The sequence below is a fragment of the Capra hircus genome, chromosome 11 (assembly GCF_001704415.2).
Source record: "Capra hircus breed San Clemente chromosome 11, ASM170441v1, whole genome shotgun sequence".
NCBI lineage: Eukaryota > Metazoa > Chordata > Mammalia > Artiodactyla > Bovidae > Capra > Capra hircus.
Genome location: NC_030818.1, coordinates 103,493,588 through 103,519,503, shown reverse-complemented (window position 1 = coordinate 103,519,503; position 25,916 = coordinate 103,493,588). Strand labels below are relative to the sequence as shown.

Below are 25,916 nucleotides of genomic sequence, written 5' to 3'. Positions count from 1 at the left end.
CACCCCGTGATGGGCGATTCTGTACTTGTCACCCAAAACAGCGGTTTGGGGGCTTTAGCGAAGCATTTCAGCAACAGACGCCCCAGCATCTGAAATAGCGCAGAGGCTGACAACAACCTTTTGAAGGCCTCCAAGCACCACGTGTGAGGCCACTGGTCAATGGTAGCAAACCCAGGCCCAGGGCCACAAGTGGAGGGGCCGCAGTGGAGGGGCCGCAAGTGGAGGGCACTCATGTACAAGGGAAACTTGGTGTTACGACCCAGGTCTGCTCCGAGATCTGTTGACGGCCCCCCAGGGGTGACCTGGGTCTGCTCTGAGATCTGTCAACGGCCGTGACCTGGGTCTGCTCTGAGATCTGTTGACGGTCGTCCCCTAGGGGTGACCTGGAGCTCCTCCCTGCAAGCCAGAGGCTGGCCGCACCACTGCCCTGCCAGGCTGGCCCACCTGCTTGAGTTGAACTCAGTCGCCCGATCCCTGGGCAAGCCTGACACCTGGGGCAGGAGATAACCTGCTGGCCTGGCGCCCACTGTCCGGCACCCAGGCCCCGCCCAGACACTGGCCTCCTGCCTACCCAGCCCGTCTTCAGACCACCCCTCCCCCCAAGCCTGGGTCTCCCCGCAGTCGCCAGAGGGGACCCGAAGAGGCAGGCTATCGGTTCGGTCACCGGGCGCCGCTCAAGGGCCCCTTTGTGCGGTGACCGGGCTGGCACGCGCCGTCGCGGTCTGGGCTCAGGGGCGGTGCCGGCCGTTGCGGAGGGGGGTGGGGTCCGGCCCTGATGTGGGGGTCTGCGGGGTGCCACGACCCAGGTCACACGCTGCGAAGGTGCGGGGGCTGGGGGCGGGCGCAGCGCCAGCGGCGGAGGGTGGCCTGGCGCCTGGGCAGAGGCACCGTCCCAGGACGGAGGGGCGGGGAGGGGCGGCGACCGCGCGGCGGGTGTGGAAGACGCGGGCGGGCGGGGCGCACCTCGCCGCTCCCTCGCGCGCCGCGCTCGCCGGCCCGGGCGCCCCGCCCCTCCGCCCTCGCAATAAGGGGCGCGGGCCGGGCGGGGCGAGGAGGAGGGCCCGCGCCGCCGCCAGCCCGCGCGGCGGGAGCCCAGGCAGGCAGCCCGCGGCCCGCGCCGTCGGGGCTCCGGGCGCGGCTATGGAGCTGTGGCCGTGGCTGATCGCGGCGCTGCTGCTGCTGCTGCTGCTGGCGCAGCTGAGCCGCTCGGCCCGCTTCTACGCTAAGATCGGCCTGTACTGCGCCTTCTGCTTCACGGCCTCGGCGGTGGCCGCGGTCGTCTGCCTGCTGCGCCACGGGGGCCGGACGGTGGAGAACATGAGGCAAGGGGGCCGGGCGGGCGCGGGGAGGGGGGCCGCTTCCGCTTCCCTAACTTTCGCGTGTCCTTTCCCTTCTTCCTGCCGCGCCGCCTCTCCAGGGCTCCAGGAGTAGGGGGAGCTCGCCTACGCCCGAGGGGAGAGCGGGTCGGGGAGCGCGCTGGGGGGTGGGGGTGGGTGGGCTGCGGCCTGCGGAGCCCGCGTCGCCGGGTCCCCGCGCCCTTGCCCCCGGGCCCCGGCCAGGGGCCGGCACGGAGGGCTTTACAGAGGTCTGGCCCTCGGCGTCGCGCAGGGTGCCGGCGGCTCCGAGAGGAATGCGGCGGGGCCGGGCTGGCAGAGGCTCGGTTCCGCTTCCCCGTGGCGGGGGTGGGGGCTCGCCGCCGTGCACCGTCGCGCCCGGGTGTCTCAGCCTCCTCCCCGCCATCCCGCCCGCCCACCTGTCGGGCGATAAGCGCACCTGTGCTCAGCCCCTTCCTTCCGCTTAGGAAGGTGTGGTGGCTCCAGCCCGGGGAGGTTGGGCGGGGACTGCTGGCCCTTGGGGTCCAGCCTTAAGCCAGGGGAAAAGGCAGAGGTGGCTGGGATGTCCCCCTCCTCCCATCCCCGGAGTTGGGGAGCTTGCTGAGGTGGGGGTCAGGCTGGGCTGACAGGAAGAGTTGGAGATCTCTCCCGGGCAAGGGTAGGGGCTGGGGAGGCCACAGTGGCCCCAGAGGGGCTCCTTGGCCCTTTCCCCCGGATTCCGATGGGGAGAGGCCGTTGCTAACATGCCACCCTGTGGCTTTGGCAATGATGGTCTTTTGGCCGTGGCCTGGGCTGGGAATACTGTGGTCCCTGAGGCCCCCACCACCCCAGCGCTCACAGGGCAAGGGGTGAGGGGTGAGGGGTCCTGGCTTTCTGCCCTTCCTGGCCTTGTCCATCCGAGCAGGCTGACGCTGCCAAACTGGCCTGCTCTGTACAGTTCTTCCCGGCTGTTTTCAGGAATTTGTGGCTCCCGCCGCCCCAGGAGTGGGCATGAGGACTAAGAGTGGGGAAGCCTGATGGGTGGGCCATGGGTCTCCAGTGCCCCCCCTGCCCTCCCCCGACCCCACGTGGCCCAGGGCAGCAGCCCAGGGAGCAGAGATCACAGGGGTGGCCCACTTGTTGCCTTTCCAGCTGTCTTCCCAAGCAGTCAGCTCTCTGGGATGGGGAAGGCTTGTATCCAGAAATAGGGGGTTCCTCAGGGCTGGGCCCTGCCGGCAGGGATGCTGGCCTGAATTTGAGGCCCTGGGACCCCCTGCAGACAGTGGGCTCACAGCCTGTGTCCGTTCCGCACCTGCTGGGTGGGAGCCAGCCAGAGTGGGGCAGGGGGTGGTTTCCGGCAGCAAGGGCTTGTGGGCTCCTCGGAGGGGCAGCTGCCCTCCCGAGGCCAGGCCCGAGGGTGGCGCGTCTGTTTCTGAGGCAGGAGGGGACCCTGAGCCTGGCTTGCGCTGCGTGCAGGTGGGAAGCGAGTCCTGGAGCAGGCTTGCAGCAGGTGTTCCTAGCGGTCACCTTCTCTCTCCCTGGCTCTGTGTTGTCTTTAAAAGGTCCAACTCGCTCTTCCAGGCCTGGGCTTGAAAGCTGCTTCCCCGGGGTCAGACTGGAAGTCACAGCCACCCTTTCTGATCGTGGTGGACTGGCAGGCCGACCTGACCAGCACTTGGCACCCCAGGCCTAGCCGGTCCTGTGGCCTCTGCTGCCTCGGGCTTGTTCCCCGAGCCCAGAGCCCAGCTTGGCCCCCAGCCCCGCATGAGATTCGGGCCTGCTGGGACGTCCTCCTCAGCTCAGGAGGGAGCTCCCTTCCCTGGGGCAGCCCCTGACTCAGGCTCTGCACAGGCCAACCCAGGACATAAGAGAGGTGCTGAGTCCTCCCCAGAGAGAGGCAGGCCTGGGGGTCGAGGAACCCACAGCCCCCTTCCCCTGCAGCCCCAGGTCCCACAGGGTGGGTCATAGTGATGATACCCACGGCTCCCCAGTGATGGCAGAGAGGAGGGTCCCTGTGAACACGAGTTCCCCAAGGGACGCGGCTGCGGAGGGCTGAGAAATGCAGAGGTCATGGAGGCGCTGTGTCCCTCAAGGCGCTGTGCCCCTCCAGGGACAGGTGCACAAGGACAGGTGAGGTTGGGGGCCGTGTGGACAGGCTCCCTCATTTCAGGCCCGTCCTGGGCTGGACTGTGGGTGCCTGGCTGCCCCCCTCTCCAGTCTCACCCTGACTTCCAGAAAGGACTCTGCCCATCAGTTCTGTCTTGCACCCCCATGCACTGGCGGCTGCTTCATCCTTAGGGAGAGGGGTTGTTCCTAGTCCCATCTGATGGATGAGTCTGCAGAGAAGCAGCTTGAAACTCATGTCTCCAGGGGTTGGAGCAGCGGGGAGGCAACTGGTAGGTCCCAGAGCTAGGATGCGGCAGACCTGAGCTGCAGAGCTTAAGGATGACTTCAAGGTGGGTCTTTTCTTCTGTCTCACCCAGCATCGGGGCTGGGGGCAGCACTGTGGCTGCACACCAGGCTCGGGGAAGTCCTAAGTTCTAGGAGGGACAGCTCAGCTCCACCCATCCCCTCGCTTTCCCATCTTCCCTGTAACCAGCAGCCCGTCTCTGTGATGGGGCAGCCAAGGAGGCTTTTGCCACTGGGTTGTGAGTTTTGAGTGTGCCGGGCAGCGCTGGGAGCGGAGGGCCAGAGGCAGGCACTGTTGTGAGCATGCTGGGGCCGGGGCCAGGGACCCCTCCGGGGGGGCTGGGTCCTTGTCCTGGGGGCAAGTGCCCTCATTACACCCGCTGGGCAGAGAAGAGAGCGAGGCCCAGGATAGCCCTGCATGTTAGAACTGGCTTTGGATGTCGGATCAGGAAAGCAGATAACAGTTCCTTAACGCAGAGAGTTTCCTTTGTCACACGTTCCAGGCAACCAGGACAGGGGCCACAGCTAGGCTACAGGGTCGGGGGCAGGAGAGTGAGGCGCTGGGTCGGTGGAGCCCCCACCTGCTCAGAACGTTGAGGACGGGCATTGCTGCAGCCAGGGCCTGGGGTGGGACGGTGGGGGCAGCCCTCCCCCTGGGCGGACTCCTGCAGGCCCGGAAGCAGAGCTCCCAAGATCTGGACACTGCTCGCAGCCCCACCTCCTTCCAGGCCTCTGGCCTCCACCCCATTCCTGAGCCCCCGTTAGCACCTCTGGGCACCCGCAGAGGCTAGTGCCCCCAGCTCCTGACCACCCAGTGTTCCGGCTCATCTGATGCTGGGGCCTCCTGTCCCCTGAGCAGACTGATGGCTCTGTGTGCCTGCCCTCCTGGCAGGGCCTTCCCGATTGAGTTCCCCCAACCACCCCCATCCACCCCCGCCAAGTCGTAAGGCAAAGCCCACGGGGTCTGGCTGAGGACTTGGCACCACTTGGCCGAAATAGCTACTGGGTCTCCCCAGAGCTGTCTAGCCTGAGTGGGGGCTGAGGGCAAAGTTCAGCAGGTAGCCGAGACCTGACCTTGAACCACCTCCCAGTGGCCTGGAGCAGATACCGGCTGGGGGAGGGGCTTCTTTCATTTACTTTGGATTCTTTTCTGCCTGCGTTGTCGCCAACATAGCCGCTGTCTGTGGAGGGCCCCCCTCATCTAGCTCGACCCCTCCACGACCTTCCAGTCTCACGAGTGGAAACAAGAAGTGTAGGGAGGTCAAGTCCGTTGCCCAAGGTCACAGCTGTGAGAGGAGCGTCAGGCCCTGTCTGACCCAGAGCTGGGGCGGGGTCCGGGTGTCTGCAGATGAGCACGGCTGGTCCACGGAGGCTGGCTGCCAGGGCTTCGGCCCCAGGCCCCCGAGAATCCACACATTTATGGTGCTTCCTTCGAGGCCAGCGGCCCCGATCAGGGTTAAGTGGAGGGCTCCTGAGAAAGACCCACGAGGGGCGAGGATGGTGCCTCTGCTTAAGGAGATCACTGCCCCTGTGGGTCTTGGAAAGGGGGGCAGGCCCCCTGCCTTGCGGGGAGAGCTGGCACCAGTCATCCACCTGGCAGCTGCCTGCAGTGCTTCTGGAAGGCTGGGCCACCCGGCTTCAGGCAGCCTTGGCTCTGCCTCCCTGGGAAGGCAGGACTGGAGCTGGGGTGTGAACATCCCTGCCCACACCTGTGACTCCCACCCTGAAGCTGGGGCCCTGCTTCCTGTGGGGAGGGGCACTGGGGTCAGCTGGGCTCCGAAGAGGCCTGGGCTGGGCAGGCCTGGCTGCCTGGGGAGGGCAGCTGCTCGGAGCTTCCTGCTGGGGGTTGGGTGGGGGCCAGAGAACCCCTTCAGCGGGTGAGGGGAGGCCTGCCGAGGAGCTAGAACCCTTCACCTGGCAACCCTGGAGCCATCGCCCCGCCTCCAGGTGGGCCTGTGCCTGGCATTTTCCATGCATTTTTCCAAAGTCAGGTTTAGGGGCGGGCTCCAGCCCGGTCCCGGCTTCCCTGCTGTGTGACTCTGGGCAAGTCGCTCGGCTTTGCTGAGCCTCCACTTCCCTGGTGCAGGAGTATATGACCTTGTGGGGTTACTGTCTGAGCGAAACTAGACAGTTGGCGTCTGTCCCCGAGCAGGCTTGGCAGGTAGCGTGGAGCGCCTGCTCTTGGGCGTGGGTGTGGGGCGTTAGTCCCTGCGGTTACGCATGTGCTGCACTTCAGGCCAGGACAGACCGGCTCTCCCTTCCCCGGGGCCCTGGAGCCTCTGCACAGCTTGGGCGGCCTCCCTCCTCTTGGAGGAAGCACTGTGAGAATGTTACGACGTCCCCACCACTTTTACAGAAAGATGGGACAAGATGGGACAGTAGGAGAAGGAAGAGCGAGACCCCTGTGCCCGCCTCCCTGCAGGGAGTGACTGGTGGACTCTCCCTGTGAGGAGCATCGCTTGCTTCTGTCTGCTCCCCGGATGCCCCTTTCTTTTGCAGCTTCCTGTACTTACGTCAGTGGTGGTGTCTTTTAGTTTGAGTGCAGTTATTTGTGAAATGTTGCGAGTTGCTCCCTGGGCCTGTGGATCCCTCCTGGAACCCTTTGGTCCTTGGGAGGTCTGCCTCAACTGGCATGGGAGAGGCCCCTGCTAGGCTGAGTATCACAGGATACTGTGATCACAGTATATACAGTATCTTTCATCACCCCCCACCCCCAAATACTGATCCTGTCAATTAGATACAAAAACAAAACATAGAGAAGTTCTGGAGACGGAAGTTAGGGACAGCTGCATTATACACGTGTAAATGGTTTAAAATGATAGATTTTATGTTATGTATATTTCACAACAATTTGTTTCCTTTTGGCTGAGTCAGGTAGCATAGGGGATCTTAGTTCCCCAATCAGGGAATAAAGCAGGGATCGAACCCAGGCCTCCCCGCATTGGAAGGGCAGACTGTTAATCACTGGACCACCAGGGAAGTCCTTCATCACAACTGTTTAAGAAGAAGAAAAATGGAGCCAGCAGATACCACCAGAGAGTGACCCACTGTCCTTTCCAGATGTAGCCTGGGACTTTGCCTGTGAGCTTGGCAGGGAAATGCAAATGACAGGTTTGCATTAGAAGTCCCGGGAACTGTCCTGGCAGCAAATACATAGGGATCTTTGCTCTTTCCTCTGCCGCAGCCCTATCTCGGCTGACCCCACGGGGACGCCGAGGTGTTCTTTCCCCGATCCCAACTGCGCCTGTGCGTCGGCAGCTTTAGGATCAATTGTCGGGAGAGGATTGCACACCTCAGGCTTCCTAAGGGCTCTGCGAGGTGCTGCCAACCTGGCCTCCTCTGGAAACCTCTGCGGTCTCCCACCGCTGCTGTTTCCCGACACCTGCCGGCACCTCCCGTTATCCGGCTGTCCTCTGCCGATCTGAAGGAAGAGGACAGGGCTTCTCATTTCAGTCTGTGTTTCCTCTGATGGCTAGTGAGATTGCGTGCTTCTGTGTTGTTGGACGACGCACGTTTTTTCCTGTTCGTGAATGGCCTGCTTGCGCCCCCTCCTTGGGTCAGTCAATCTTCACAATGACCCGAGAAGCTGTCTCTTGGCAGTCGAGAAGCCCGAGGCTCCCCAGCTGAGATGGCCAGGCGAGGTCTCCTAAGAGTGTCCAGCCAGGGGCACCTCTGAGCCGGATGGGGACAAAGGGACAGGCCTGGCTCGAGCTGGCAGAGGCTTAGCGCTGAGGAGGACGGCCCAGCTTCCAGGTCCAGCAAGGCTGGCTGGCCCGACTGCGAGCAGCCAGGGCTCAGCTGCCTCCCTCGCGGAGCGCCTCTCTCCCGCCTGTGCCGTGGGAGGAGGAGGGGAGAGAGGCTGTGTGGGCCAGATGCGAGCCTGCCTTTCAGACAGAGAGGCAGAGCCGATAAGATCCACTCATGTGAGGCTCAGAGGAGTCTTATCCACAGAGACAGAAGGTGGGTGCTGGGCCCGGGGCAGGGTGTGTGTGTGTAACGGGAATAGCGTGTCTGTCGACTTGAGAAGATGGGAGAGTCCTGGGGACGGACGGGGCAGCTGTACAACGTGGCCGCACTTGAGCTGCATGTTCAAACCAGCTCAGAGGGTAAATCTTGTGCTGTGTGTATTTTACCAACACTTTTAAAGACTTGAGTGGCCCCGCTCTGAGCCTCTGCTCTATTGAGAACCAGCTCTGGGCCCAGGCCCTTCTGGCTGGAGTGGAAATGGCCTCCCTCCCGGTCAAGACTGTGAAGAGCTCCCTGGCGGCGGGGTGTGTGTGTGTGTGTGTGTGCAAATCTCGTGCAGAAAGTGGAAAGCTCTTGGGTCACTGGGAGCTTACCCTCAGCCCCCACCCACCCACGGGTGGGAAGGACCCAGGGGGCCTGCAGGAGTGGCAGAGGAGTGACCTCAAGCCTCGGGCTCCATCACCCCGTGTGCACTGACCCCTGACTGGCACCTGTCCCATGCCAAGTGTGTGCAGTGTCAACCTTCTCCCTGCCAGCCAGCTACCCAAAGACAGGGACATGCTTGGTCTCCCTCACCCATCACCTCCTGCAGGGATAGGCCCCTCCAGGTCATGAGGGCCCAGGGCAGCCTCCTGCCGGGAGCAGGGACCGTGCACATCCTGGCTCCGCTGGCATCCTTGTGTGACCTTGAGTGTGTGTGTGTGTGTGTGTGTGTGGAATGGGCAAGCTGCTGCTTTGTAGGACAAGGAGGCATGAAGGCCATGTCACCTCGATGGTGCCCGCCAGGCCGGTCTCCCCAGCAGCAGCTCTTCCAAGCCAGGAAGCAGCCCTCAGCTCCTCGCCCAGGTCTCCGCTTGGTGCCCACGCTTCCCTTGCTTGGGTGCGGCTCTGCCTTGAGGGATGGGCACTTCCCGGGGGCCCCCCTGCCCCAGCCTCCTCTGCGGACAGCCTCTCCACATTGGCCCCTTCGGTCTCTGATGCAGCTGAGAACAGAGTTCGCCCAGCCCTGAGGGGTTCTCAGCCTCCATCCCCGCCGTTCAGCTGGGCCCCCGGCATGGGGTGACAAGCGGGACTCGGGGGGTGGAGGCTGGATGACAGGTGCAGATCCGGGTACACGGACGTGGAAGGGGGCATCCTTCCCACGGCTGGGTGTCAGGGTCCCCGAGGCCTTGCTTCCATGTGACCTTCATGTCACCGGCTGGGGAGGCGGGGGGCAGGGGGGCACTCGCCATCCTGCTGAGGGGCAGGACCTGAAGGCGCTCGGAGGGGAAGGTGGGCTCAGGGTCAGTGGCCAGCCTGCCAGGGTGGGCTGGGGGGTCTCCGGGCTGTGTGCGCAGAGCCCACGTCACGCCGGAGCAGTGGCCCTCTGCTCACAGGGCCCGTCTCCCCCACAGCATCATCAGTTGGTTCGTCCGGTCCTTCAAGTACGCATATGGCCTCCGCTTTGAGGTCAAAGGCCGTGAGACGCTGGACGAGGACAGGCCCTGCGTCATCATCTCCAACCACCAGAGTATCCTGGACATGATGGGTGAGGCCGGGCTGCAGGGGGCTCTGCGGGAGGGCTGACCCTCCCCAGTTGCCCGGGGGTAGGGGGAGGCTGCTGTCCTACTCGGTGGAGGCTGGACCCAGCTGAGCTGGCAGGCGGGGGTTTGACACTGAAGGGAGGGACCTGCGCAGTGCCTGGACCTGGTGGGTAATGGACTGGGCAGCCTGTGGGGGGCCCCGGGCCCTGCTGCAATGCCCCCCCTGCTGGGAAGCTGAGGCTGAGGCCAGACGGTGCCCAGGGGCCAGAGGTGCCCGAGGCCCAGGGCTGGCCCGCTTCTCCGTGGGGAGTGGCCCCTGAGCTGTGCCGTCTCCTCTTGTCCCTGCCTGGCGTCTGGCGCCCACAGGCCTCATGGAGATCCTCCCCGACCGCTGCGTGCAGATCGCCAAGCGGGAGCTGCTCTTCCTGGGGCCCGTGGGCCTGATCATGTACCTGGGGGGCGTCCTCTTCATCAACCGGCAGCGCTCCCAGACGGCCATGAGCGTGATGACTGACGTGGGCGAGCGCATGGTCAGGGAGAAGGTGGGTGCCCGGGGCTGGGGCGCCCAGTACTGTAGACACTCATGCCCGATTGTGGTGTCAGGTTGGCCCCGAGGGTCAGTCCCTGCGGCAGAAGAACACGCCTGATCGCTGCATGTCTGCGAATCGCACACGGAAGAGCCAGGCGTGGGGCCTCGCTTGTCAGTGGTGGTGGTCTCTGCTGAGAAGGGGGGGCTCCCCAGGGGTGGGTGCCTCCCTGGCGGCCTCCGGCTTTTGGGTGCAGCCTCCTGTCTCTTCCACAGCTCAAAGTGTGGATCTACCCGGAGGGCACGCGGAACGACAATGGGGATCTCCTGCCTTTCAAGAAAGGCGCCTTCTACCTGGCAATCCAGGCCCAGGTGCGTCGGGGCTGCGGCCTCCTGGTGTGGCTGGGGTGGGAAGGGCATCCGGGCTGGCCTACGGCTGACGGTGACCTCCCGGCCGGCCGGGGCCACTGGCGCTCGGGGACCACCTGCCTCTGGACAGGCAGCACCTGTCTGTGAGCTGCTGTGGAGGGCAGTCCCTGGGGCCCCTTAGCCGCTCTGAGCGTGAAGGCTGGCGCCTGGTCAGCCCAGGACCAGCTGGAATGACGCTCATCACCTCCACACCTGCCCACGGAGCTCCAGCACCTCGCTTTCCCGCTGGCCGGGCGAGGGGGGCTGGGGTTGGCGTAAAGAAGGCCCACTGACTGGGCTGTCGGGAGGGCTCTGCCAAGGCCGTGTTCAGTCCCCCTGCACCCCTTGCCGGGGCAGGTTTGGGACTGGAGAGTTGGGGGGTGGAGTGTGCACCAGGGCTCACAGGGGCCAGGACAGAGTGAGTGGAGAGCCCGGCACTGGCCTTCGTGTTGCTCTGGTCCTTGACTTCTAGGGGTACAGTTTTCCCCGGGGATCTCGGGGGGATGGCGGGAGAGGCTTGGGGCATGTCCCTCCGTGGGGCGGGGCTCCGGGTGGGTTCGGGTGCCCTGTCTCATCCCCCGGTCCTGTGCTGGGGGCTGTGCGCAGGGGAAAGCCATCGGGGTAGGGGGGGCCTTCTTCTTGCCTGGTCAGGGTCAGACTGCCAGCTGGGCAGGGCTCTGCCGTCTCCTGGGCTTCACCTGTGACAGGTGGCCTCGAGCACCCCCTGGTGGCCCCAAGCGAGGCTGGGAGAGCCTTCCTTCGAGAAGCTCCCAGCCTGCGCCGGGGTCGGGGGGTGGGGGAGCTAGAGAGAGGGGCAGATGGGGCTGGGGACGGGAGCCTGGGCTCTGATCCCCACCCTGCCTGAGCACAAGGAGGAGGACACCCCCGCTGCAGGCCCGGGGCTGGTGTCTCTATCCCTTTGCGGTGGAGAAGGGGTCACGGGGGTCATGGGAGAGAAGAGAAGAGCGGAGCCTTGGGGGATGGTGGGGCCAGGGCAGTCTCAGCCTGGACGCCAGGCAGCGTATTTCCTGTCAGTCCCCCGCCCCAGGGCTAATGATTACTCCCAGGTGCCATTCCCAACACTGGCACCACCACCGTGGACTTGGCCCTGGTGTCTTCCGGGAAAACCGGAAGGCCCTGCCCCCTTCCCTGGCTGGAGGTGCCCCCAGCTCCTCCCTGGGGTGGGGGGAGAGGCTGGGAAGGAAGAGATGGTCAGAGACCTCAGTTATCTCCTCTGGCTAAACTGGACAGGGCCCTGTGTCATCTCGGGACCCTTGGGGGATGTGGAATGCAAGTCCGGTGGATGTGTGCCAACCCAGGAAGTCTTCCTGGAGGAGGGGATACTTGGGTGAAGATGTGCAGGATGAGTTTACGGATTGGGGGCTACCCAGGGCACGAAGGGTGTCCCGGGGCAGTGTATGGAAGCACTCTGAGGCAGAGTGGTATGCCTGCCCCCGTGGCCACAGGGGCCATGGGGGCAGGCGGGGCTCTGCCCCCGAGCTCGTCCCTGGGGATCAGGCTCCGCGGTCGGGCTGGGCTCCGTCCTCAGGCTGCCACGTCTGCTGTCCCTAGGTACCCATCATCCCCGTGGTTTACTCCAGCTTCTCCTCTTTCTACAGCTGTAAGACGAAGCTCTTCACTTCAGGTAGCCCTCTGCCCCCCTACACACACACACACACCTGCCACATGGGGGCCCGCCCACCCGATCTCAGTCCCTGTGACACCCAGACCCCGCTTCTGGGGGCCACTCCAGGCCGTGCCCCTTAGTGACTGGGGGAAGAAGGAAGGAGGCCCCGCCTTGAGCCTCGAGATCAGGGCTCCCAGGGGTGGGCAGAGGCCCAGCTTCACACACATGGGCTGGGCCGTGCCCACAGTTCCAAGGGCCTTAAGGGGTGCACTTCCTGTGCCCGGGGTGGGCTCCGAACCAGTGCATCCAGGCCCGACTCTCAGGCAGCAGCCACCCGGGGACGCCCCTCACGCTCCCTGCCACGGAGCTCAGGACCTCCCTCCATCCTTCCCTCCAGACCCCCACGCGAGGGTGCCTGGTGCCCAGGTGGGAAGTGGGGTCCAAGGGAGAAGCCGCCTGCCCCACACCCGGGACCCCGAGGCCGCCTGCACCCCTGTGGATCGCAGGCGGGGGCTGCCCCGGGGCCTCCTGAGGGAGGGGATATCCTGGAGCCTGAGTGGTCCTCACGAGGCGGCGCGCACTCGTCCACGCCCGCTGTGAACATGCCTGACAGCATGTGTGCGCCTGCGTCAGTGATTCCCAATTAAGAGCCAACTGCCGGAGACCAGGGTGTCGGGAAGAGCCCGGTCCAGCCCAGGCCCTCGGGAGGCTGGCAGACGGCTGAGATGGGGGGAGAGAGGCCCCCCACAGGAGCCCCGCAGGCACCTGACGCCCCCACCCCACCCCCACAGGGACCATCCAGGTGGAGGTGCTGGACGCCGTCCCCACCCGTGGCCTCACTGTCGCCGACGTCCCCAAGCTTCTGGACACCTGCCATCAGGCTATGAGGACGCGCTTCTTCCACATATCCAAGATCCCCCAGGAGAACGGGGCCCCCTTGGGGCCCGACGCCCAGGAGGCCCAGTAAGCGAGGCCCGGGGCAGGGAAGGACCTGGCTGGACAATGGACAGAGGGGCTGCCCCCCCACCCCGCCCACCAGACACCACTGTGTCCCCTCTAGCCTTTCCCCCCCGGAAGCGGGGCCTCTCTTCCTGCACTGCCTTGGGTCCAGGCCCCCCGATGTCCCTGCAAGGGAGAGTCAGCCCCCCAAGCTCTGAGGGCAGGGCCTTGCCCAGCCCTGTGCCTCTGGGGTCTGGCATGGGAGCAGGTGTGGACCCCCATGGGCTGACAGGGCAGGGCCAAGCTGCCCGGCCCCACCCTCCTGCCCAGGCCTGCATCAGGCCCTCAGGGAGAGGTGGGCTCAGGGGCCGGGATGCCTGGGCTCACGCCCCCCGGTGGCTCATGCCAGCTGGGCCTCAGGGAGCCAAAAAGCAGGGTCTGCGGCTCCCGCCCGCCCTGGGGAGCGAGTCTGCTGAATGGGTACTTGCTCCTCACTGTTTTTATAAACGAACTCTTGGAAGTGCCTGCTGACTCGTGCTCACTCAGAGGGTGGGCACGGCTGCCTCGGCTTCCCATCCTCAAGCTGCCCACGCTTCCCACGCCCAGCCGTCGCCCTGGGCAGTGTTCCTGCCAGGGTTGGGGCCACAGTCACCCTGCAGTGCTTTCTTCCGTTGGGGGTGGCAGGCATGCCCGGGGTTGGGCAGGCACGTCGTCGAAAGGAGGCTAAAGGTCTGCTCTTTGGCTGCCGGCTGGGGGTGGGGCCGGCTGGTCACCTTCGCTGAAACCACGCCCTCCAGCCCCACTGGAGTGAAAATAAAAGCCGCTCGGTCGAGTCCGACTCTCTGCGACCCCAGGGACTGCACAGACCGTGGAGCTCCCCAGGCCGGGACACGGGCGCGCATGGCCTTGCCCTTCTCCAGGCCGTCTTCCCAGCCCAGGGTCGAGCCCAGGTCTCCCGCATCGCAGGCGGATTCTTTACCAGCTGAGCCACAAACGGGAGAGGGCACCGAGACCCTGTCTAGGGGGGCCCGGTGGGGGGTAAGGCTGTCTGCCTCTCTCCCAGCACCTGGCTGTCGGCCTGGGGGAGGCCCGTCAGCTTCAGGACGCTCCCCAGACGCCTTCGTGGACACAGCAGTTCAAGTCTCGCTTTATTCTGACAAAGGACAGGGTTGCCCAGTGAGAGGTGCCGGCCCCAGGCCCTGGGCAGGGTGCCTCGTACCGTCCTCGGCCGTGGACCCACAGGCCCTGAGAGTCGGCCGGGGTGCAGGGGGCTGGCTGGCTGGGGCTGGATTCACACAGGACGAGCCTCACTCCACCCCGCCCCAGGTGGGGGCCCTGGGGCTTCCCTGGTCAGCAGAGGCGGGGCGGGGCGGGGCGGGGCGGGGTGAGGAGAGCCTCTCCAGGCTCTTGGTTGCCAGGACTGGTCAGGTGGGCCTGTCACACCTCCTTCTTGCAGGAACCTGTGGGTGGATGGGGTCAGAGGTCACCGTTTCTCAGCACCTTCTGGCCAGCCAGACCCGCCCACTCAGCGCATGGCGGTCCCGCCCTCCACCCTCGGACCTCTGGGTGGGAGCAGGGGTCCTGGGCTGTGTGTGTTGGGGGCCGGGGGAGGTCACGGGCCCTGCAGCACTCACAGGAGCCCAGCTGCTCCTCCAGGAAAGAGATCTGCTCACTCAGAGAGTCGATGCGGTCCAGCTGCTGGAGGGAGTGGGCCAGGAGGCTGCCAGGGTCAGGGAGTCCGTGCTCCAGGGCGCGGGAGGCCAGGCTGTGCAGTGGGGCCAGCACCAGCTGCAGCTTCTGTGGGGTGGGCAAGGCCCCGGGGAGCCGGCAGGGAGACCTGTGTGACCCTGGGCCAGCCCCTCACCCTGTCCGTTCCATAAGGATTTAAGGACAGTAGGGTGGCCAGCAAGCAAGGCACTGCCAACCCGCAGACCCAGGTCCAGCTGCAGGGCCCCGCAGTGTCCACCAGAGGGGGCTGCTGCGCTGGGAGCCCCTGGAGGCTGGTGGACGCAGGTGACGTCACACGGGCCAGCTTGGCCAAGGCCTGGACCCCTAGTCAGAAGGGCTGGGGGAGGGGAGATGGGCTTCTGAGGGGGTCTCAGGTCAAGGACCCTGTGGGAAGGCCTCAGGGCACTGTCCCTGTAGGGACAAAGGCAAGGCATGGACTGGACCGAGGTTCTGGCTCTTGGTGGGGTCTCTGCCCCATCACGTCCTGCGGTCCCAGACATCGCCTGCTGGGCACGGTGCCCAGACCAAGGGCACCCTAGAAGCCGCTTCGCCAGGACACCCCCATGAAGCCCCACTCCCAGGCTGAGCCCCACCGACCCTGGGGATCCCTGCCCGGGCCTCACCTCCTCCAGCACGTCCACCCTCGACTGGAGCCTCTGTACTTCCTCCTTGACCTCACTGTCCGCTCCTGGAGAGGGCAGCTGCGGAGTCAGGGAGGCCCGCTCCCCACCCTGCGCCCCCCACCCTGGGCCAGCCTCACGGCCCCATGCAGGGGGGCTCCCGGTGTGGGGCCCGGCCCTGGGGACCAAGTTCAGCCCCAGCTCCTGTCGTGAGTCCTGCCCCGGCCCCGCCTTCCTCCAGGGCCTCACCCACGCCCGCCCCCCGGGGGCCAGGGTCGCTGCCGTGCTCAGGGTGGTCGGGGCCAGGGTCGCCGCCGTGCTCAGGGTGGTCGGGGCCGACGTCCGCGTGCGCGCTCCGTGCTGGGCTGCTGACGGCGCATTATTACTCACGGTACGAGTTTGAAGTGTCACAGCGCGTACCAAAAGTAATAATGTCCCGTCACCAGCAGAGGTGCTGTGTCTCCGGCTGCTCGGCGAAGGGACCCCGGGTGGCGGCGGCTGAGCTGAGGCCCTCCCCACCGTCCCCGCGGGCAGCCACGGTGCGGCCTGCCTCCAGGATCCCCATCATCACCACCGCTCCCCCGGCCCGCCCTGCCCACCCCCAGGCACAGCGGCAGGAGTGGCGTCTAGAAGGCACCTTACCTGTCGCAGGGTCAGGGGTCACCCTGGGGGCTCCTCTCTCAGGCAGGCAGACTGCCCCGTCCACAGATGGCCGGTGCCCCTCCCAACACTGGCACCAGTAACTGCCCGCCGTGTTGACACAGCGCTGGGGACAGCCGCCCCCTCCGGCGCTGCACTCGTCCACATCTGCAGGAAAGGGGGTGTCAGGCCCAAGCACCTTCCCTGAGCCCCCTCAAGACCCACCCCTCGGGGCTGCTAGGGCCTGTGGGAGGTGCCCGGGGGCTCCCTCCCCCTCTGGGTGGCCGAGTACCAGCCTCACCTGTCTGGCAGGCATCCCCCTGCCACCCTGCAGGGCAGTGACAGCGGCCAGGCTGGACACAGCTCCCTCCATTCTGGCACGGTGGCTGGCATATTGCTGTGGGGGTGGGCAGGCCTGTCAGCAATGCAGGAGGGTGCCTGGGGCCCCGCTTGGGGGTGGTGTGCAGCCAGGGGATGGGTGCCACGCAGGGCCCCCTCTTGCCCTGCTGGGCTCTGCTTCCCTGACACTGGGCGCTCCGGGTACTCACCTGCCCCACAAGCCCCCGGCACCCCACCGGTCCTCTTCCAGCCGGGGCAGCAGGCATAGCGAGGCCGGGCAGGGGCTGGCCCGGGGTGGCGGCGGTAGGCGGTCCTGTAGAGGGTCCTAAGGGGGCGGTGGCAGCTCAGAAGGGCCTATGGCCCTCACGGTGAGGCGGCTGGGGGGATGGGGGCTCTGTGCTGCCACCAGGGCCCCCCCACTGGGGCCTGGTTTCCCCACCCCGTCACCACATCCGCCTGCCTTCTGGGCTGGCTCTGGCCCCATGCCATTCAGAAGCTGCACGAGCCATCTCCCCAGCATGGATGAGGCCAGCAGCTGTGCCCCCAGAGCGCCTCTACCCCCGGGGAGGGCACCTCGGGGTCCCCGCCCAAGCCGCCTTCCTGGCCCAGGCTGCCCTGTGGGCAGAAGCCCAGCAGAGCCTGGAGTGGAGTAGAGATGGTGCCTCGGAGGGAGTCTCCTGTTCTGGGGAGGTTCTAGGCCCTGAGGGAAAGGGACTTCCCACCCTGTCCCCGTCCCCCATCAGAGGTCCTTAAAAACTTCACGGAAAATAGAATCTTTCCCAACCACATCACATCCCCATAGCAAAGAACGAGAGATTCTGCCCCCCCCCCACACGCCCCCAGCCCATGCTGGCTCAGACCGGGACGTGCTGGGTCTTGGGGGAGGGCAAGGATCTCCAGCTATAACTGTCGGGGGGCTGCCAAGGGGAGGGGGTGCTCCCTGGAGCCCAGAGGGCAGGACCGGGAAGAGGCTGACCAGGACCAGGTGACACGAGGCTCCGTCTCCAGAGCACACTCGGACCCAGCCTCCGCAAGGCCTTTCACTAAAGCTCGGGGCCTCGGTCTCCCTCCAGGGGCCCTCCCAGCCCTGGGGCCCGTGTGTGGCGGGCAGCAGTGGGGGCGGCACTCACCGGTAGGTGCTGCAGGCTCGGTACCCGTCGCAGGTGGTGAGGAAGGGCTGGTATACACGTTGCACAAAGGACTCGGACACGGGGCCCTGGGGAGCCCCGACGACACACACCCTGCGTCTGCGGGGGGCGGGGGGCGAGACGGGGCCAAGAAGTCAGCAGGGGGCTCCCAGGGCTGGGACCCTCCACCCTGGAGCCCAGGGGAGCCGGGCACCTGCGCAGGGGATTCCCCGATGGCACGCTCAGCAGGGGCTGCAGGGAAACGCCAGCTCCCCGGACACTGGGGGCTGCCCCCGGGGAGGGCTGAGGGCCCCGAGCCCCGGCTCACCCGGGCCGGTAGACGTGCTCCGCGCTGCCCACTGCCAGCACCAGGAACCAGAGCGGAAGCAGCTCCTGGGAACCCCACATGGCCCGAGTTTCCGGGTGGAACGGCCTTCTCCTCGGGGTGGCCTGGAGCACAGAGCGCAGCCCTGTAAGACCCTCTGCTGGTCCCCCCTCAAGCCGGCACCACGGGAGAGACGGTTCCCTCGGCTCGTGATGCCTGCTCGGCTCAGCCGCTTTGCTGGGGCCTCTCACCATGGCGGGGGAGCCCCCACGGCCAGTGCCCGCTCTCCTCACCCCCAGCCCACCTGGACAAGGAGGCTGGCCCTCACTAGCCACATACAGCCCACCCTTGGACCACAGAAGGGCCAGGACATCGGGGTCTGGAAATGGAAGCTGACGCCCTTGCCTGGGGAGAGATGCACCTGGGCCCTGCTGGGCTCGGTCAGGTTCACCTGGGAAGGTGGGGGCCGAGGGGGGACTACCCCTCCCTCCCCTGGCTGGGCTTGGGGCCCTCCCACAGCAGGGCAGGGCTTGTACCCCAAACCTCGGTCTGCACATGGGGCATCCGGGGCAGGCCTGAAACCCACCCCAGCTGGCTTGGCCCTGGCAGCCTTCAGGGACCTCATGTGCCAGGCCTGGGAGCCTGGGGCTGTAGGTGCCCGGCAGGCAGGAGGTCCTCCTGGGTTGGGCCCGGGGCCTGCCCTTGGGAGGGGTCACTCCTATGCTGGGGCCTGAACCACCGTGCAAACCGCCTCCAGGCCTCCCAAGACTGGCTCCATCAGGCCCCGGACAGTGGGGGGGGTTGGAGCAGCACCCCACCTGCCAGTGGAGCCGATCACATCCCTGTCCTGGTGGCGGGTGGGAGCCAGGGAGGCTAGAGAGCAATTTCTGGGACTGAGAGAAAGCCTAGCCCAGAGTTAACAAGCCAAGCGAGTGACAAGCCAAGGGGACTGGAGTGGGGCTGCCGTCGCCGAGTGCCAAGAGTCTGGGGAGCGCGCTGCTCCCCTGCTCTGGGAGCACCATCTGAGGCCCCCCAGGGTCCCCCGAAGGACAGGGCACAGGAAGGAGCTGAGTTTGTGCGTGTGCTGGGGGCAGGGAGCAGAGTCTGGGTACAGTCGCCTCCCTCCCTGGCACTCAGCTTCCTCTGGCTCTGTCCCATAGACAGGGACCACCACGAGCATTGAGCATCGCTGAGCCCTGTATCCACACTGGGGTTCAGCTGGGCGCTCGGTCCAGGCCCTCACCCGCCGCACCGCCTGGCCCACGAGGGTCCTTCCTGCGAGCCTCCCCCCCATGCTCTGTTGGTGGCCTGAGAGGGGAGGGCTGGGTGGCCGAGCAGGCAGAGGCTGCAGCGGGCAACTGAGGTGCTGGATTTAGTTTGGGGACACCAGGGGGTGGCTGCTTCTTGGCAGTTTCTGGGCTGGGGTACATCCTGCCGTCAGGCGGTTCAGGGGATGAACTCTGCAGGGGAGCACCTTGTTAGGGACACATTTGGGGGCCTGGCACTCCCGGCAAGAATTGAAATGAGGGGGGACAGGTGGTCCTGGGAATGGGCCCCAGGAAGGCAGAGGTAGGCCAGTGGGCTGGCAGCGCTGGGCAGGGGCCTCCCGGCTTTGGCAGACCCTGAGGGCACCCACACTGGGCAGTTGGGTGTCCCCCTCGTGCACACGTAACTGTCCTCCACAAACACCCACCCAGCACCTCAGCCACCTATGGAAAGCTGGCTAGGAAGGAAGTCGTGTTTTTTCAGAGGAGAGACTGGATTTTTGAAAGTCATGCTTTTCTCCTAGCCCAGAGGAAGCGGCTGGCTCTGGCCTCCTGCGCTGGGGGCGAGCAGTCTCATTTCCCTTTGCAGTTACAGCTCCACGGGGGCGGGAGACAGGGCAGGCAGGCAGGCAGGGAAGGGGGACCCATGCTGCCTCCAGGATGACAAGCAGTACTGCCCCATCCCCTCTGAGGGTCTGCAGGAGCCTGCCCCCACCTGCCCGGGGTTGGGGGGATGGTGCACCGCGCAGCCGCCACTCGCAGAGACTGAGTCCGCAGAGCAAGGGGCCTGACTTTGGGTCCCCCCTTCCACCGTGAGGGGTGCTCTGGACGTCAGGACCCGGGGTGGTGGATATGGGGACGCGGGGTGAGATGCCTCCCTGGGGGTGCGCCCTCTCCGCTGCCCACCCCACGCCTCCCCTTTCCCCCTGCATCGTGGGAAGCAGGAGCGAGGGGGAAGTGACCCCCTCCGGCCACCTCAGGGTACAGCTAGCCTGGGCTGCGGGGTCCCGGGCCCGCCGGGCTGCGGGCCAAGCCCTAGGGGAGCCGCAGGGCCCGGATGGGGGGTAAGGGGCCGCAGCGCCCCCCACCCCGCGCAGGGACCCCCCACCCCTTGTGGCAGGGCCCGGGTCACCCGTCACCAGCAGGGGGCGCCCTTTGCCAAGGCCGCTGGGCCCATTCTCCGGACCCGGGGACCGGGCTGGGGGTCGGTGCCCGCGGGGCAGAGCCCGGCGCTCCGGGCCGGCTCACCTCCGGGCTCCCTGCGGTCGCTCCGCGTCGCACCCCACCCCCGCCCTCCCTCTCCCCGCGGCCCCAGCTCCGCGAGAGGCCAGGGCCCCCGCCTTCCCGGCCCCAGCCCCCCGGACCCCAGCCGGAACTGTGAGCACACCCCCAGCCCGCGGCGGTCCCCGCGCCCCCAGCCAGGAGCCCCGCTCCCTCCGCACTCACCGCCCAATCCGGGGCGCGCACGCGCCGCTGCCGCCACCGCGCCGAGGGGCCCGGGCCCCGCCCGCCCGCCAAGCCCCGGCCCCGCCCCGCCCGGCCCGCCCCCAGCCCGCCCCAGCCCGCCCCGGGCCCCGGGTGGGCGCCGAAACCCCCGCCCGCCCCCATTGCGCAGGTTGGGAAACTGAGGTTCCTCGGCAAACGGCGCCCCCGGGGCCGGGCAGTGAGTCAGCTAGAACCGGGGCTCCTGACGCACAGCCCGCCCCCGATCGCTGCCGCCCCTCCCAGCCCGCTCCCCGGGACGCAGGGCTGAGACTGCGGCCAGGTGCCCGGAGGCAGAGCCCACGCGAGCCGGGGGTAGCTAGCTCTCGACCCCCTCAGGCTGAGCAATGACTCCTGGGGATGGCCATCGCAACCGGGCAGCCAGCTCACTGGGCACCAGGGGTTGGCTAAAGGCGACGGCTGCTCTGCAGCCACACGTGGGGTGAACGGCAGTGACCCCCAGGCGCATAGACTTCTAGAGTTGGGGGGTGGTGAGATGGGGCTGGCGGCCTCAGCAGCACCCTGCTGGCTCCTAGGTGTGTGCTGAGCCTTGCTCCCGGCCAGTGTGCCAGGTTAGGGGGCCTGTGGGGCTTCCACCGGGCTCTGCCTTTGTTCAGCACAGTTGGGACCACCTTTGAGCGTGCCTCAGGCCCCTGAGGAGTCCCCCGCAGGGGGCTCCCGGGCCATCCCCTCTCCTATCCAGGCCCCTCTGCACGTTTGCAGCGTGGGCTGAAGCAGCCCCAGGTGGTGGAGTGGGCAGCAGGGCCCACTGTGTGGCCAGTGCGGTAGGGACCAGGTGTGGGGCTGCCGGCCCTCCTGAGAACCCTGTCATTTGAGCACCGGGATTATCCCAGCCCTCCCTGGGCCTGCCTGTCTCAACAGTGTCTTCCTCGAACCCGAGCCCCGGCCCTGTTTACCTAAGTGCATGTGTGTGCAGGTAAAAGGTTCCTGCTGCTGCCCTGGGCACTCACCTGGGGAAGGGGGCTCCCTCATGCCCTGGACGCTGGTGGCAGCAGCTCTTCTGGGTGGTGGGGGCCGCCCGTGCCTCCCTGGTGCCAGGGTCTGTGGGTCAGACACACAGCCTTGATCCCCCTGACATGCCAGGGCAGGTGGGGTGGGGGGCCAGTGTCCATGCCGCTGAGGGCCCTCAGCCTTCACTTGGCCTGCAGACCTCTACCCTCGGATGGTCATTCAACTCTGCACACACCCTCAGCCTGGCTGTGTTCATTGCTAGGGGATCCTGAGACCCCCAGATGGAAAGCTTCTCTAGGCAGCTTGGGGTGCTGGGTGGGTGTCCTGTGGGTACATCGGGAGGGGGCCTTCGGGCAGAGCCAGCAGTTCCAGGGCATCCGGTTCAGGCCTCCCTTGGTGCCCAGGAGGAGAAGGAAGAGGCCCGAGGTGGCTGGACGGGAGCCCCCTCCTGGACCAGGGGGCCTGGAAGCCCCTGGAAGATGCTCTGGGTGCGGCTGGGGAAGCCGCTGCTGGGATGCTAGGCTGGTTAAAGGGGCGGGGGTGCCCTGCCGCTGGAGCTCTTCCCTCCAACCCCAGCAGGCAGTCCCAGGCAGTAAAGAGTTCCAGGCCAGGCCTAGGGGGGACAAAGGGGAAAGCTGCCCTGCTCCATCCCCTGCCCCCATCCAGCCCCTGAAGCTGGTCACATGACCCTTTGACCTCTGGGGCTTGGAGCGCTGGTCGGGCTGGTCCTCGCTTGGCTGCTGAGCTGGATGGTGGGTTAGCCTCTGCTTTTTCCGCTGGAACGTGGGTGCTCGTCATACATGCGGGGGCGGAGGGGCAGGGCCCAGGAAGGTCCCTGTGCCCCCTTGGGGACCTGTGCTGCTCCGGGTAGGAGGCTCCTGTAGGGTGCCAGGGGGGCCAATGGAATGCCCACACTGTGCCCCACCAAGCTGTCCCTCTCCCCGACCCCCAGCCAGCCCCACAGAAGGCAGGGGGCTCCCCCCACGGCCCATCCTGGCTGCAGACTTGGCTTTGGGGTTCCTGTCTCCCCTCTGGCGCCCTTCCCCAACACCCTTGGGGTGTTTGCCCACCCCTGGGGGATGCCCTTGGGACACACAGGTCCCAGAGAAGAGGGGTCGGTGGGGCCGGGGTGGGGGTCCTGCTTCCGACCCCAGGGGCTTCCCCGGGAGAGCAGGGCGGCCCAGGAGGGGGCGCGACAGTAGGGTCACCACTGCGCTGGCTCCCCTTCCAGGGGTCACGGAGCTGCTGGGCTGCCCAGCGCCAAGAACGGGGGTGGAGCAGGCCAGGCTGGCACCCAGACCGGGCCGCCCCAGTGGGTGCCCTTGGCCAAGGTGAGGATGGCACCAGTAGGAGTGCCGATGAGGTGGCCCCGGAGTGGAGAGCCCTCGGCGCTCAGCCCACAGGTGCCCGTGGTCAGCGGAGCCTGCCGAGGGCGCTCTCCCCGTCCTGCCTGCTTCCCGTCCCTGCAGAGCCGCCCCTGCCGTACCTGCTGCTGCCTGCGCCCCAGCTCGGCTGCCTCCCCGGGCCGGGGGTGGGCCCTGCCGCCCCTCGCCCGCCACCTCGAGGCGCCTCCGGAGGCCGCCCGCCTGTCCGGTCCACGGGAGCCTGCTCCTGGGCCATGGGGATGGCTACCTCGGGGCAGGGAGGCTCCTCCCGGGACGAGGAAGGGCGGCTTTTTATGCTCCGTCCCGTGTAAATCGGGATTGGGATGGGCCCTTCCCGGCCGGACTTCCTGTGTGTGCTGCCTGCTGATAACAGGGTCTGTCAGTGAACAAACAGGAGGCCGAGGGCGGGCAGGGGGCTGCGGGGGGGCGGGGGCCGGCTGAGTGGCTGGGGCAGGGCTGGGGGAGCTGCCCCCGGGGACTTCAGGGTCTAATCCTGAAGCAGCCGCAGACTTTGCTGGGGCCCACCTAGTGACCCTGGGGCCCGATGGGGCCCACGTGTGTTGGGCGTGGCTGGCACCCAGCGCCATCCCAAGGCTGGGGGGTCTACCAGGCTGGCAGGGCTCCGCAGACGGGCCCATTTGTCCTGTGACTCCTGGGCCCTCGGACGTGTGTGCTGGGGCCCGGGGCTGGGAGCAGCCAGGGCAGGCAGCGGGTGGGTGAGGGAGCTGGGGGTCTGAGAATAGCCTGTTTCCTGGGTTCCTGGCGCCCTGAGTGGCTGTGGTCCGGGGAGAGGCAGGGAGCGCAGACATCAGCCCAGGGCCTTCTCTAGGAATGAATGGGGCGGTGAGCTCCTTGCTCCAAGGGTGAGAGCCCCCGGTCCCACTTCGGGGGCCCTCGCTACGGGAGGACAAGAGGTGTTCCCTGGCCTCTCGGGCTCCTGAGGCTGGGGAGGGCATTGTGGGGGGGAGCCTGGGTGGCCACAGAGGGTGCTCCCTCGGGCGCTCCAGGTGCTCCAGCCCCAGGCCAGACCCCCAGTTCCCTCCTTCTGGCAGTGCCCCAGTGGCTGTGCTCTGGCTGGGTGGGTGCCGCAGGGGAGCTGGGCAGTGACAGAGGACACAGCTGGACACAGCTGGCTGAGGGCCCTGGGTGAGCAGGCCCCCAGCCCGCCATCCTCGGGGCTCAGCCCTCACCCACCCACAGTCTGGACACCCTCATTTCTCTGGCCTTGAGCACCTCTGCTCAGCCTTCCCTCCCTCCACCCCACCTAGCTCGACGTCCTGGCCAAGAAGGGAGCTGGGGCAGATCGGGAAATTCCCCCCGGAGTGCTGAGAGCCAGAGGGAGCCTGCCCACCCTTGCTGGGGGTGGGAGGTCTTGGCGGTCAGCCCAGCCTGCTCTCTCCCCGCCCCCTTGGGAAGGTGTCCTGTAGGCGAGGCTGTGGTCAGCACAGGACCTTTGCTTCTCCTGGCCTCAGTTTCCCCATCTATTCCAGGGGGTCAGGTGAGGTGCCCCAGTGGGGTGGCTGTGACTGCCAAGGAGGTGGCTGGCCCTTAAGCATTGCCGGATGGTGTCTGGGGGCTCACCCCCCGCCTCTTCCCTGCCAGCCCCCTGTGGCCTGCCCTTGCTCCCTGGCTCTCTCACCCAAGGGCCCAGCTTCCCAGGAGGGCTATGTGTCCTGCTGAGTGTACTAGGGGCCAAGTTGGGCTTTGCCCACACCCAGAAGGTGGCCCAGACCCTAATGCTGACCCAGCCCTAGGCCCAGGGGTCAGCTCGTGCCCCTGGGTGGGAGAAACAGTGGGTGTCAGGGCCGGCTGGGCTCGGCCCCATCTGTGTAAGGATGGGAAGACTGAGGCCCAAGGGGGAAAGAGGCTCAGCCCAGGTGAGCAGGGCCCCGCAGTTCCTCCTGTGCCCCACCCCAGGGGGCAGCCCCAGGGGGCTGAGGTCATGAGCAGCTAATTAGCCAACTTGTGAAGTAGTTAATGGGCCCCCCTCCGTCTAAAACACGGGGAAGGTTAGGGAATTTTCTGGAAGGGCACCCAGAGCACGCAGACTGAATGGTGGGTTGAAAGATGGAATTACAGGCGGTACGGGGGCGGGGGGGTCTTCTGTGCCCCAGTCTTCCTGGCCCGCTGGTTCTGGGACCCCCACTGCTCTGGGCCCTTCCGCCAGCTCTGCGCTGCTGCAGCTCCTACAGGGCCCCGCACGGCAGCCAGCCCGGCCCGGCCTGTGGCCTCAACCCCTCCGCATCCCCCAGCCGCAGATCCTGGAGCCTCACAGGCAGATGCCAGAGATGAGCTGAGGTCCCGGCCTGCCCCGGGCAGGTTGGGGACGGGCAGGGCCTGCCTGCATGGAGGGCGGGCTGAGTGCCGGCAGACGGAGAGGACGGCGCTGGCCGATACCCCGCCAGACTCCAGGAGGGTCCTGGGGGCCTGCAGGGGGTCGGGTGCCTCCTGCCCCACGGGTGCCTGCTCCCGGATGCTGGGACGCGGGGGGTTCACTCTGTCTTCCAGTCTAGGCGACTCTACCTGGGGCGGGCCAGGACCACCCCATCCTCAAGGAGGCCCCCTGCCTGCCCCCCATGGCGTCTCTCCAGGGTCGGCGAGCACACCACCACAGCGGGATCAGCTGGGGAAGGAGTTGGTGCCACCCCGAGGGGGCACTGAGGTGATCATCGGCTGGGGTCAGTCCCTCACTACCAGGTGGCCTGGAGACCCGGGCCCCAGGGCAGAGCCCCCGTGTGGTCGGAAAGCTGGCGTTCCGGTCCCAGCTTTGGCTCCTGTGGCTGCAGCCTCGGCCCATGCTGGCCTCAGTTTCCCCATCCACTCCCCGGCCCGTAGGCGCAATGGTCCAGTGGCCTCCCAGCCCGCCAGCAGGCATTCTGGGGGTGATGGACTGAGTCCCACCTTCTTACCTTCCCAGAGTGCACCGGTCAGGCCGGGGGCGTGGCGGGGGCAGCCAGGGCCTCCCGGGCCTCCTGGGACCCTCCCGGGAGCCCTCAATGCCAGGCTTCTGGCCTCGGCAGGCTCAGGAGCAGACGGACCAAGCCCCCGGCAGAGGCCTGCACGGGCATCTGGGGCGGCTCGAGGGGCGCTGGGCGCAGCGTGTGAGCCAGGCCGCGGGAGGAGAGGACAGGAGCACGGGGCAGGGGAGAGCAGGGCTTCCTGTTCACCCCCCGCGGTGGCCCCTGCCCTCAGGGACAGGATGGCCCTGTCAGCCAGACTCCCGCCAGATGCAGCTGACCCTTCATCCAGGGACACGTGCGCCTGGCCCAGTGACCCGTCCCTGGCAGGACTGGAAGGGAGCTCGCATTCCCCTAGGCCCAGGG

The 25,916-nt window shown here is 66.9% G+C and overlaps 2 protein-coding genes and 1 non-coding gene across 11 annotated transcripts; 1 reads left to right on the top strand and 2 right to left on the bottom strand.

Annotated features, from left to right (window-relative positions):
* AGPAT2 (1-acylglycerol-3-phosphate O-acyltransferase 2) lies at nt 1,041-13,543 on the top strand. Its single transcript, XM_018056130.1, has 6 exons — nt 1,041-1,322; nt 9,083-9,216; nt 9,578-9,753; nt 10,014-10,109; nt 11,718-11,790; nt 12,564-13,543. The coding sequence occupies exons 1-6, from the start codon at nt 1,141-1,143 to the stop codon at nt 12,737-12,739; spliced, it is 837 nt and encodes a 278-aa protein (XP_017911619.1). The 5' UTR covers nt 1,041-1,140; the 3' UTR covers nt 12,740-13,543.
* EGFL7 (EGF like domain multiple 7) lies at nt 13,843-25,583 on the bottom strand. 9 transcript variants are annotated; one of them, XR_001918878.1, is made up of 11 exons: nt 22,695-22,878; nt 21,905-22,086; nt 21,208-21,298; nt 17,379-17,614; nt 17,168-17,284; nt 16,247-16,362; nt 16,000-16,095; nt 15,702-15,866; nt 15,063-15,127; nt 14,346-14,508; nt 13,843-14,171 (listed from the first exon to the last, which is right to left on the bottom strand). XR_001918878.1 is itself a non-coding variant. In XM_018056126.1 (10 exons), exons 3-10 carry the CDS (start codon nt 17,570-17,572, stop codon nt 14,149-14,151), a joined length of 825 nt encoding a protein of 274 aa, XP_017911615.1. In that variant the 5' UTR covers nt 17,573-17,614; nt 21,208-21,298; nt 22,695-22,872; the 3' UTR covers nt 13,847-14,148. The 9 variants fall into 9 exon arrangements, 5 of the variants coding, with proteins under 5 accessions (XP_017911615.1, XP_017911616.1, XP_017911614.1 ...); XR_001918879.1 differs by having other exon boundaries at nt 17,493-17,614; nt 22,695-22,874; XR_001918880.1 differs by lacking the exons at nt 21,905-22,086; nt 22,695-22,878 and adding an exon at nt 25,503-25,583.
* On the bottom strand, nt 15,425-15,506 carry MIR126 (microRNA 126). Its single transcript, NR_129568.1, has one exon. It is a non-coding gene; the product is annotated as a microRNA 126 (primary transcript).

Excerpts from the sequence above, each read along its gene's own strand:
- AGPAT2 (XM_018056130.1), top strand. The coding sequence starts at position 1,141 with ATGGAGCTGTGGCCGTGGCTGATCGCGGCGCTGCTGCTGCTGCTGCTG. Across the intron at positions 1,323-9,082 it reads CGGACGGTGGAGAACATGAG|CATCATCAGTTGGTTCGTCC; the intron begins GCAAGGGGGCCG and ends TCTCCCCCACAG. Across the intron at positions 11,791-12,563 it reads GACGAAGCTCTTCACTTCAG|GGACCATCCAGGTGGAGGTG; the intron begins GTAGCCCTCTGC and ends CCACCCCCACAG.
- EGFL7 (XM_018056126.1), bottom strand. The coding sequence starts at position 17,572 with ATGTGGGGTTCCCAGGAGCTGCTTCCGCTCTGGTTCCTGGTGCTGGCA. Across the intron at positions 15,128-15,701 it reads GACCCCTGACCCTGCGACAG|GAGCGGACAGTGAGGTCAAG; the intron begins GTAAGGTGCCTT and ends TGCCCTCTCCAG. Across the intron at positions 14,172-14,345 it reads GGAGGAGCAGCTGGGCTCCT|GTTCCTGCAAGAAGGAGGTG; the intron begins GTGAGTGCTGCA and ends ATCCACCCACAG.